At 34.7% G+C, this 12,112-nt stretch overlaps 2 protein-coding genes across 2 annotated transcripts; one reads left to right on the top strand and one right to left on the bottom strand.

Annotated features, from left to right (window-relative positions):
• Positions 1-958: 958 nt before the first annotated feature.
• Positions 959-4,978, top strand: LOC132626123 (hypersensitive-induced response protein 2-like). The gene is made up of 5 exons (XM_060340874.1): positions 959-1,363; positions 2,345-2,465; positions 3,319-3,410; positions 3,509-3,605; positions 4,209-4,978. The coding sequence occupies exons 1-5, from the start codon at positions 1,175-1,177 to the stop codon at positions 4,526-4,528; spliced, it is 819 nt and encodes a 272-aa protein (XP_060196857.1). The 5' UTR covers positions 959-1,174; the 3' UTR covers positions 4,529-4,978.
• A 250-nt stretch (positions 4,979-5,228) lies between these two features.
• On the bottom strand, positions 5,229-8,864 carry LOC132626122 (mitochondrial outer membrane protein porin of 36 kDa). The gene is made up of 6 exons (XM_060340873.1): positions 8,696-8,864; positions 7,980-8,047; positions 7,066-7,176; positions 6,427-6,513; positions 6,123-6,331; positions 5,229-5,778 (listed from the first exon to the last, which is right to left on the bottom strand). Exons 1-6 carry the CDS (start codon positions 8,742-8,744, stop codon positions 5,472-5,474), a joined length of 831 nt encoding a protein of 276 aa, XP_060196856.1. The 5' UTR covers positions 8,745-8,864; the 3' UTR covers positions 5,229-5,471.
• Positions 8,865-12,112: the final 3,248 nt, after the last annotated feature.

The raw sequence follows: 12,112 nt of genomic DNA, 5'->3' as shown, positions 1-12,112 counted from the left end.
CAAGTTGCCAGCAGTGGCGGAATCAGAATTTTCACTAAGAGGGTTAAAAAATATAAAGTAGTAACCAAACGAAGAAGTCAAGCCAATATCTACTATATATAATATATATAAAATAATATTAATATTGTGTATACAAGATAATTTTTCACCGAAGGGGATTCGGGTGAACCCCCTAGCCACTACTTGGCTCCGCCCCTAGTAACTATATCAAGTTCTTTACTTACGGAAAAATGCCACGTAGCTACTCTTTTTTTTTTTTTTTTTTTGGCTAATTTTCTTTCAATATGCCCCAAGGAAAGTGAAGTCGCTGTCTATGCCAGTTGATTCTCAGTGGTGTTTTAACTACGAAATTTATAATTCACGGAGGTTATGTGAACACCTAGTTTAAGTATGAAAATAACAAAAAAAAAAACACTATAGTTTAGGATAGTTTTAATGTATATTTCCTAATTTGAAACAAAAAATTTCTAGAGGCGAAATTGGATTGTTACCCTTGCAAGGTGGGGGTGTGGGGTTAGGATGATAACAAAATGACCAATTCTTGCTGAAAATGACTGTTTTCTGTAGTATTCACTTTGTGATGTCTTATCCAAAAGTAGTTGGTGGCTTAGAGCCTGTTTGGATGGCTTATGTCTATAAGCTAAGCTGCAAACAACTTATAAGCTAAAAAAAATAAGTTGGGTAGTTTAACTTATTTTTTTTGGCTTATAAGCTGTTTTCAGCTTATAAGCTGCTTTAGATAAGCTAAGTCAAATAGGTCCAATTATTTTTTTGAGCTTATTTTAAGCATAAAATGACTTTAAGCTGGCCAGTCAAACACTTAAAAAAATTGAAAACAGCTTATAAGCAAATTATAAGTCAATCCAAACGGGCTCTTAGAAAAGAAAAGACGTCGACTTTCACATTAATTTACCATTTTAGCCATAGATATCAACTTCTTATCATCTAAACATTAATGATTTGAAAACCAAGTAGACAGACCACTAATTATTTTTTGTTTTATTTAATCCTTTTCTTGAAACTCTTTTGTGAATCTTGTCCTTCACTTGTACGGTTAAGATCTGGGCATGTCTGACTAAACCAAGATTCTGCTAATAATATTATCCATTAACTTTTATTTCAAAGGGCTTCCTTCCTCTTTGTTATATGTTAATAATTGATTATTCTTGTAGTTATGGGACAAGCTTTGGGTTGTATTCAAGTGGATCAATCCACAGTTGCTATAAAGGAAAATTTTGGCAAGTATAATGATGTTCTTGGTCCTGGTTGCCACTTTATGCCTTGGTGTTTTGGAAGCCAATTAGCTGGTTATCTTTCTCTCAGAGTGCAGCAACTTGACATTCTATGTGAATCCAAGACTAAGGTTTGTTCCGTTGGACGTTGCATCTCTTACTGCTATTGAATATCTTAGTTATAATAAGAGTCTACTACTTTGTTGTTTATTAATTATGAGACAGATTTTCATAAATATTTTCAACCTTGCTGGTTGCATCTTTCTTCAAAAAATCACAACATGTTCCTGGTTGCATAGTTGTCTTTTTATTTTTCTTTATCCTCTTACTCAAAGGCTAGCTCTTAGTACTTCATATAATCCCCTTCTCTGTTATTCCTTTTTTCAGCTAATTCCCTTGTGCAAATACCTATGATTATAAGCTGCTAAAAGTTAAAATTGGCAGTTGCCCCCATGCTTAGTTCAAATGGACCGGTGACTTAGGTTAGATGTTCGAGCCCTACACAACGCGAATTAAGCCTGGTATTTAAGTGAATAAGGATAGAGCGGAGGGCCTATTATTCTGAGTTTCGAAAGTTGCGGTTGATCCTAAGGTTTGATAGCAAATCGATTTCTTGATCATTAAAAAAAAAAATTAGTTGAAATGATTAAGGTACCAATAGTCTCCAGGATACACAAAAGTGTATCTATCTTTGCTTTCTTGCCCATTATTTCATGACAATTGACCCGAGGGCAGAGGCAGATACAACTTTTCAGCATGTGAAGCATCTATTGCTTTTAGCTCGAATTACGTATTTAGTTGAAGTTTTTGAAGGAAAAAAAAAAGTATATTTGTACTAAATTTACTTATCGTGGGTGCAGTAGTAGTGCTCTGCACTCACTTGATCAAAATCTTGGATTCGCCTCCACAACTGAGGTTGATCAAAGAATCGTGAATCATCTGCGCGACTTGCCAGCAGTTTTCTTTTGGGGTTTTTCGACCCAAAACAAGAAAACTACGCTTTTTTCTTCTATAAACTTATGTGTATGCAGTATTCTATAGTACTTTGAACTTTTTAAGTATTTTGTAAACCAAATGCTTTTATTTGTTTCTCATGAATGCTATATTTTCAGGATAATGTTTTTGTGACTCTGGTTGCTTCAATCCAGTATAGAGCATTGGCAGATAAGGCAGCAGATGCCTTCTATAAACTAAGCAACACAAAGGAGCAGATTCAAGCATATGTCTTTGATGGTTGGAATGAAAATCTTATGTGCATCATAGCTTTTATCTGTTTGTTAAGACCTTTCTCATAGAAACTCCTCAGTTATGTTGCTGGGACTCTCCAAAAATGTCATCGGGCGCATGTCGAATCCTCCAAAAGTAGTGCATTTTTGGATGATCCGACTTGGATGCAGCAGCATTTTTAAAGAGTTCGCGCAACGTACTGTTAGGATATCCCCGTATCCAAAATTTTCAAGATTGCTTCCTGCAATTCTTCTTCTTTAATGACGGTAGTGGTAAGGCCAGCTCACACACACGTCGACTATTCTATCGGATACCTGCTACCTCCCGCCAACACCCCGCCAACACTGGTATTTAGTGTTTCTGCCTGCCAACACCTAGACAGATGGGAAGAGATTACCTGGCGTCTTTTGCCTATGTTGGGATCTGAACCCAGACCAATATTGCTTTCTGTGATCAGAGGCGAATTTCATTGCATGAGTTCGACGAAAACCCAGTATCTTTAACCAAGATCCTATATATGTATTGACAAATCTACTAAATATGTACATATAAGAGGCCGTAAGTCCAATAACACAAAGGGGTTAGGGGCTCGGTTGCAAACAAGGAGTTGCCAGAATCCATAAGCTTCAAATTTTAGACCTGTGACATAGTGAATGCCATTAGCTAAAGAGATCTTGCTTTCTCTTGTGCATATTGTAGAAATAATACTTATTCCTCTCTTGAAATGTGTTCTTTTCTCATTCTGCTATGTTAAGTAAACACATGATTATGGTAAAAAACGTGCCAATCTTCATAGGAAGAAGTCTTTTCACAATCCAAAAACTTCTGTACTGAATAGGTTCTTATTGATGATTAACAGTTATTAGGGCAACTGTGCCAACATTGGAACTGGATAAAATTTTTGAACAGAAAACTGAAATAGCAAAAACAGTGGGGAAGCAACTCACCAAGGTATCTCTCTTTATATTAGTACTACTCCAACTCTTAAGCAAACAAATAAAAAGAAACTAAGTCAATTCATATCTGATTTTCCTTCTGGAATTACATAGGCAATGTCTCTGTATGGATATGAGATAGTACAGACTCTTATTGTAGATATTGAACCAGATGATCAAGTGAAAAGTTCAATGAATGAGATTAATGCAGGTATGGTTATCTTTAAACTTCACTGGCTTATTTTCTTCTCCAACCGCCCCCACCCCACCCCCCCACCCCCCTCTTCCCTCACCCAACCCCCACAACCCAAAATGAAAGTAAAATACAGTTGTTGTTGGCACTGCCTCAGAATATTCTTGAAAGTTGGAAAAGAGTACCTTTTCACCAGACTTGTTATCCACCTTTTTGGCTTTTTGGACGATAACCACCTTTTGGTTTTCAACATGTGATTACTTGATTTGCATTGTCGGTGCTTGTAGCACATCTTGGCATTAAAAGGGACTAGCAAAATATTGGAGTAATGGTAAAATTGTCTCTATGTTACCTATAGTCACATGTTCACCCGCGATATCAGCCATAGATGCCTGTATCATGGGGTGTTGTTCATCCCCGAACCCTCAAAAAAGCGGGATGATTCGTGCATCAGACTACCCTTTTATCGCATCTTGGCATTAAGCTCCATTGATAAAGAGTCAAAACAGTTATACAAAGTTAATGTCCCAAGTAAACTACGTATTCAGTTCTTGCTTGCATATTGATGACCATGTAGACCTTCGTTCTTCTAACATGAGCTGAAAATTTCATGAAAACCAGCTTCAAGAATGAGAGAAGCTGCATATGAGAAAGCAGAAGGAGAGAAGATTCTGCAGATAAAGCAAGCAGAGGGGGAAGCAGAATCAACTTATTTAGCGGGGCTAGGAATTGCTCGTCAACGACAAGCCATTGTAGAAGGGCTTGAAGCAAGTGTGATTGGCTTCTCTACGAGTGTTCCAGGGGCATCAACCAGGGATGTCATGGACATGATTTTGATCACCCAATACTTTGATACAATGAAGGAGATAGGTGCCTCCTCTAATTCATCTGCTGTTTTCATTCCTCATGAGCCAGAGGATGAGGCTTTTGAGCAGAGGTAAAGACAGTTTGCTTCAAGGGAATACATCCAGGATATGATTGCTGACATGATGGTTCCCTTTGTACATATAAACTTGGAAGATCAGAAGGTATCTAACTGCCTTGAAATTTCTGTAAGGAAGACAGAATTGCTGTTGAAGAGAGGATGGTTTCCAAATCACCCTGTCCATGTATTGTCAGCTCTGGCTACACATCGCAGGCTAGTTATAGAGCTAACTGTGTGCATTCAATCTTATCTAGAACCACATCGCAGGCTAGTTATTCAAACACTTGTATCATTTGTTATCTTACTATAGTAATTTCAAGGAGGGTGAGGATAGACACACTGAGAAGGATATGGGGTTTATGTGAAAAGAATATGGAGTTCTTATGTTTCTTGCACAGGCAATGGCTAAATATATGCACTGCATTGTATTGTATGGTTTTGATATTCAATGAGCTTTTTTATGCAATTGTAGCTTACTACCAAAGCTAATAGGAACTTTTATAAAAGATGCAGTGCGCTTGACCAGACCTTTGACAATAACCAAATATATCAGAGTAATCCATTCAGTAGATGGCCAGGCAAGTAGTACCAATCAAGAAAGTCTCAGGTAAAACTCTTTTCTGACAGGAATTAAGAAAAGAAGAAAGGCCGAAAGAGTTCTCTTTCAAGAGCCTTTATGTGATCCAACAACAATGGCAGAATGTTCATACCATAAATAATGATCAAAGAAAGATTAATAAATTATGTGAATGATGAGAGCCCAGGTGAAAGGTTAAGAAACCAGTCCCTCAATCAACATTTAGGATGGATATAAGCAAAAATTCATGGGTTTGCATTACCAGTTGCAGGTTATTCTTACTGGCGCAGAAGAACAATGTGCTGAAACCTATCTAATTTATTACTCTGGACCATACCATATGACACTGCTTCACTCGCTTTTCTGTAAGGGAGCAACAAACTCATGGCTTGAGGGCTACAGCCAACCCAATCTTGGCGCTCTTCTCAATTGCCCTGGTGTCCACTTCACCAGATATTGTAAAGAGGGATTTTGGTCTCCATTCGTGTTGGATGAGAGCACTTGCCTTACCATAGCTGTTAACCCGAGCCTTCACCGTGGTCAATGGGTCCAACAAATGCTGCGTACCAATGGTCAGTGTGTTCTCATTGTTTGAGAAGCTGTGAGTCAACTCTGCACCAACAGCTGTATTTGTCACTGGCTTCACAGTGTGGTAGTAGGAAGCGCTGACAGTATCCCCCTTGTCATTCCTGCATAAAATTAGTACTCAGTACAAAAAGGTTCCAGGATTAGAAAACAACAAAATAATGATGGAACATGTTGGTCCCCAAGTCACAATTTCCGCAAAATTCTAGAACTTCAATGCAATTATACAGCCTCATTTCATTAGAGCAGATAAAAGATTTATTAATTTAGCCCGGATTAAAAAATCCAAACTCCAAAAGTGTTTCTTGCAGAAAGACAGAAAACCAAGACGTCACAAGGAAATCATTTGACAGCCAGCAAGAGAACGAATGGCTAAAAGGCAGACTTTGTTAAATGAAGAATCTAACAAATATATTATGTCCGGGGAGAATCTCACGTAAATACTTACAATGCTAAGGAAGCAATCAGATCAGAAGTAGTAAAACTCAGACCAGCATTGCATTTTGTGAAATTGCCTGTGGCAGTGTCAAATGATAGATCAGTGCCCAAAGCAAGGGTATTGTTGCCAGCAACGCCAGAGAAGTTGACAAGAGGACTTGCCGTAAGTCCAATGCTAGTGTTGATCCCAGCATACTCATGCAAGTACTGGAGCTCTACCTGTAACACAATTCTATTGCTTAGAATCACGCAATTCGCGATACTACTAAACCAACAAACCAGCTACAGAGAAATATAGTTAAATGCAAAGGTACCTTTCCAGATTTCTGATCTGGTAATATGAAGCTGAATATTGTCTTGAGTCCTGGGGCAGGTTCATCAACAGTAATGGTAGTGTAGACCTGCATCATTCAATTCAAATTGATTAATATAGTGTCGTACTGGCCCAACTCAATTTGAACAAAAGAAACTTGAACTTGTCAATTTCCCAATCAATGTCTCAAAAATCAAAACCTACAAAGGCGGAGAACATTTTGTGAGAGTTTGTAGGAGGGGAGAGGGGAGAACAAGTTGGATAACTCAAAAACGTATTTCTCCTCCACCAATTGACTATCCTTTGAAATTTGATTGTCAAACTCATTTTTTTGACTACCAGAAACTCTTTTCTTTTAATATCATACTTGACGATTCAGTCTTCTGTAACTATAAGTTTGCATTTGGTGGCATTTTCATCTGACTTGTCTGCTTTGAACCATAAAATATATAATCATCCTGTTGCGACATGGTGCGACCTATCATCTCCAAAGATATATAAATATATTGTATCTCCATTAAAAAGAATAGAAGTTACTAAACTACTAAAGTTAGGTGAACAAATATTATGCCAGTAATCAAAGCTGAAAAATGAGAAGGAACAAAGCAATAATAGGTAACAAAAGTATTGACAAACTCACATTGGAATTGGTATCCACTTTCACATCGGTGGTAAGGTTTTTGTTCTTCAGCTGGGTGCTAACATCCGCCAAGAACAATTCACCTTTCTTGAAACCAGACGAGGTAATAGCCTGAAATGTGAGACATAAGCTCTAGCAACATACTCTTAAAGATAAAATCGACCACAAGACAATTTCAATAATAAGAGATCATTGCTAAACAACACGAAGCATCCACTACATGCATTGTGAGGGCATGCATTGTGGGGCAACACCAACGAAATCCTTCCCAAGAAATACACACACACTAAAGATATAATCGACCAGAAGACAATTTCAATAATAAGAGATCATTGTTAAACAACACGAAGCATCCACTACATGCATTGTGAGGGCATGCATTGTGGGGCAACACCAACGAAATCCTTCCCAAGAAATACACACACACTAAAGATATAATCGACCAGAAGACAATTTCAATAATAAGAGATCATTGCTAAACAACACGAAGCATCCACTACATGCATTGTGGGGCAACACCAACGAAATCCTTCCCGAGAAATACACACACACTGCTTGAAGATAGTAATAAATAACATCCAGAAGATGAAAATAATAACCCATGCGGCAAATGTAAATTAGTTAACATCTCACTCCTCAATTCCTAGAGATATTAGTTTTATTTCCCTATTTTCCTAGGAGCTGCATAAGACCAAAATTATTACCTTAAACCCATAACTTCTTCTAATTTCATGTATACGAGTAAAATTTATGACAATTAAATACTTGACCATAGAATCTCCAAATTCCTTATCTGACACCCCAAACACAATCACAAATGAACAATAAACAAAAGTTCCAATAATAAAACCATAGTATTGAACCGGAATATAATACTACAAATAAAACAAATACATATCCAGAAAGGAACTTACTACTCCGGTTGTGCTGTACGTGGTAACGGTGAACTTATGATCACTCACATAGTCCCTGTACAGAAGATCTAAAAACAACAACAAAAAGACATACAATCCATCAATTACCAACATACATGAGGTTTGTTTGGTATGGAGGAAAATATTTCCAAAACAAATAACACTTTCCATGTTTGGTTTTGCACAAACAAAGGTTTTCATACCTCCTCTGTCCTAATCTACGCAGCACCTTTCGAATTTCGAGAGTCAAACGGTTTTTGAAATGTGTCAATTAATATTTTGTTTTATGTAGTTTCCAACTATGTAAATCTTATTTCAAAAAAACTAAATATTCCATGTCCGAATTTACGGTCAAAATTTTAAAAAGTTCAATTCTCGAAATTCAAACAATAAATTGGGACATAAGGAGTACCAAATAGTAATGAAAATGATGATTTCATCGAGAAACAAAAAATTGCAAATATGTAAATCCTATTTTAAATATTTTGAAATGTCAGTAGTAGTAGTAGTACTTTTTACATAGTTTCCAAAACATATAAATCTTCCATGTCCGAATTTACATTCAAAATTTAAAATGTTGAACACTCGAAATTAAAACTGTGCCACATAGTAATCGAGAAACAAAAAATTGTAATACAAACAATAAAAAGGACATTTACCGTAGTAACAGACAATAAAATGAAACACGAAACAATACGAAAAGAGAATTAAATTACCTCTAGCTTTTTTACCGATATCACAGTAAAGTCCAGGTCCCATCACCATTTTTGCGACTATTTTTTCTGCAAAAAAAAAAAAAAATAGAAAATCGAAATGCAAAAGAGAAAAAGAAGGTTCTAGAGAGAGAAAGAGAGAGAACCGGTGTTTCTCAAATGACTTGGTTTGTTTGTTGCAAAAGAAAAATTATAATAGTAGGGAGAATTGCATTTTTGATCCTTCATTTAGTGGTAAATATTTATTTTACTCCTTGTGATATGTAATGACCTTTAATTAACTAAAATGTGTGCCTTTTAGGCCCTGTTTGTCCATAGAAAAAAAAAATCACTTTTTTTTTGAAATTTTGGAGTTGGAGTTGGAGTTTTGTTTGGCCATAGTTTCTAAAATTATAGTTTTTGGTGAAATGTAGTTATAAAAAGTGAAAAAAAAAATAAGTTTTTTGAGTTTTTGGTATTCCGGAATACAACTTCAAGTTGTATTGGGAATTCTCATGGCCAAACGCTGATTCCGGAAAAAAAAAAGTTAAAAAAATTTCCGGAATAAAGTGAATAATTCTTATGGCCAAACGGGGGTTTAGTTTATTTAGGTAGGAAATATTCACCGTGTTGCAATTTATGTGGCACAGCTCAAATTTTGAGAGTCAAACAATTTAATATTGACAGTGATTTTAGACATGAAATCTTTAATTTTTTGAAATATTTACATATTTGGAAACTACGTAAAAAGTATTACTATAAGTTACAATAATTGATAATTTAAAGATAGAAGAAAAATTACAATAAAAAAAAGATTTATTTAAATCTTGAAATCTCAAAAGTGTCACATAAATTGAGGCGAAAGAAGTATGTCATATTTGGAGTATTTTTAGTAGTACCCTCAAGTATCGTTACTCACATGTAAAGGTATCAAGAGTGCACAATTCAAGTAATTGAAATGCTAAATGTGCTTAATCAAATATGTAAGGACTAAAAGTAAAGTTTTCAATAATTAAGGGACCAAAAGCGATATTAACTCATTATATAGTAATACGAATAACCCTAACTTATTTCGGTGGTTCGTTTTAGACCGTTGGATATTAGGAAGGATGTGAAGGAAGGAGTTGTAGACTGTTGATTAAATCTAACATGAGGGCAACACAGACTTTTTATATTTTGAAAAGGACTTTTCTATATTTTTCTGTTTTGAGGAATTTGTTGTTTTCTTAGTCCAACCTGGATCATTCACAACCCTTCGACTCTGCCTAGAGATCCGTTGTCAATTTTGAATATTAAAAAGTGGTCGTTTGATTTGCTGATAAATTATTTCGGGATTATAGTTTGGGATTATAATTCTTAGATTAATTTATTCCATCTGAAAAGTAAGATAAAAGGCTTAATGCATATGTAGCCTCCTGAATTTGTTTGTTTTTTTTTTTTTTTTTTTTTTCATTTTGGCACCTTAACTAAGTGTTGTTTCTATTGAACCCCTGAACTCTTCTTTCTGTGTGTCCCTTAAACACAATTTGACTTATATAGTATTCTATCTTCAATGTAGCAACATGCTAATATATATTCTAATTTAATTATGTCATCTTATAGCTAAGATTAGCAATAATTGTGAGGAAAAAAAAGAGTAAACTCTTAATTAAGCTGGCAGTGGAAGAGCAGAATCAGCAGAGACCGACACATCCATGGCCTAAAGAATAGCTTACTATACGTCTAAAATATTACTTCACCTTCATTACCACAATTTAATTTTTGCTTCTAATAAAAATCAGATTTAGAGGGTTTGATAGACACACTTGAGAACGAGTTCATGGGTTCAATAGGAACAACACTTAGTTGAGATGTCAAAATGAAAAAAAAAAATGACAAGTTTAGGGGGTTGCATATGCATTAAGCCAAGATAAAATAATTCAAGTTTCATGGGATAAGTTGGATATTCAAGATTAAGTCTGGGACTAAATATACACTATGCTTGATTGACTATATAAATTTATCTCTGTAAATTTAATATTTATACCGTCAATCATGTCAAACTTAATCCTGGAATACCACCTTTTCGGTGTACCAAATGACTATACTGCTGTGGGATCGTTTGGTTGCTTATCAATAAGAGATTTTTTATTTTTTTTTAACAATTCAAGAAGAGAATTATACAAGTATTAAAACTGGCACTTGTATAGCTAAAATATGTCTGGTAGTTTTTTAATTGCTTTGTATAAAATCAACACATCACATACGGTTTTATTATGTTACATCTTACGTAATTAAAACGTGTGTGGATTGTGCATCAATTAATTATTTTATGTAGAGTAGATGATAGAATAATTATTATATAAATAACAAATGCATGAAAAATAGATTCTGCATAACGATATTTACATTACTAATACAACCTATATAACTCTAACTAGCGAGCGAACGATTATTGGTATAATTTGTCTAATCGCAGATTAATGAGCCAAATCATATTCTATTGGGCTCTCAAAATTGTTAATCTAAAATCACAAAAGTGTAACATGTTTAATTAGAGAAATTTGAGTTCGACAGATTAGATTGTGATCGTTTCTCAATCCAATCTTAACCGAACAAACTTGGAAAGATTGATAGTAGCTGATCCAATCAAAGTCTAATATTGTTATGCAAAATGACAACACTGATGTTGCATGTTTGAGGTAGATTCAAAATGGTCTCTTAAATATATTTTTGGGCAATTAGTCCTATAAATTTGTCAAAAGTGAGTACTTTTGACTTCAATAATATTTAACATACTCTGCCAGTTATATTTTATGAGAATTATGGGAAAATAATTTAATCAGAAACACTAGAAAAATCTCGGCAAATCTTAAAAAATGCAAAACCAAGAATTGCATCAACAATCCCTACTATAATTTTTACAAGTGTGATACTCAATACAGTTGGAAATAATCACATTAAAGTTGCATTGTTAATTATTTTGAGTCTCAAATTTGTATCAAAACATATAAAAAGTAGCACAACCTATATCTTAACAAGTTGCATCACTCTAAAGATTAGCAAGAACGACACCTTCAGAATGGATTCATATTTAAAAAAAAAAAAAAAAAACATAATTTCTGCTAAATCTAACCACCAGAATTTGTTAAATATTTGTGAGCGATCAAAAAAATCTTTACTTAAAGTAAATTTAAAGGACTAAAATTGTTCAAGAATATTATAAGGAACCAATTAAATTTACCTTCAACGGTAAAGGATCATTTTTGTCATTTTCTTATGTGTTGGAAAATTCATTAGTATAACAACCAGTTTAATTATTAACAACAGGCATGAAATCCAGGTCATAGAAATGGAGATAGTTTTTTACTAATTTGCTGGCAAATAATCACACACAAACAAGTACGCACGTCTTCATGAATTTCCTTTCTAAGTGTTTTTCTCTGTTTTTTGCTTCAATTT

This window comes from Lycium barbarum, chromosome 2, assembly GCF_019175385.1.
Source record: "Lycium barbarum isolate Lr01 chromosome 2, ASM1917538v2, whole genome shotgun sequence".
NCBI lineage: Eukaryota > Viridiplantae > Streptophyta > Magnoliopsida > Solanales > Solanaceae > Lycium > Lycium barbarum.
Note: the sequence above shows the minus strand (reverse complement) of the source record. Positions and strands in the feature narration are given on the sequence as shown.

Coding starts and splice junctions, on each gene's coding strand:
- LOC132626123 (XM_060340874.1), top strand. CDS start 1,175: ATGGGACAAGCTTTGGGTTGTATTCAAGTGGATCAATCCACAGTTGCT. Junction 1,364..2,344: donor TATGTGAATCCAAGACTAAG/GTTTGTTCCGTT, acceptor CTATATTTTCAG/GATAATGTTTTTGTGACTCT. Junction 3,411..3,508: donor TGGGGAAGCAACTCACCAAG/GTATCTCTCTTT, acceptor GGAATTACATAG/GCAATGTCTCTGTATGGATA.
- LOC132626122 (XM_060340873.1), bottom strand. CDS start 8,744: ATGGTGATGGGACCTGGACTTTACTGTGATATCGGTAAAAAAGCTAGA. Junction 8,048..8,695: donor TATCGGTAAAAAAGCTAGAG/GTAATTTAATTC, acceptor TGTTGTTTTTAG/ATCTTCTGTACAGGGACTAT. Junction 6,514..7,065: donor AAGTGGATACCAATTCCAAT/GTGAGTTTGTCA, acceptor TGAATGATGCAG/GTCTACACTACCATTACTGT.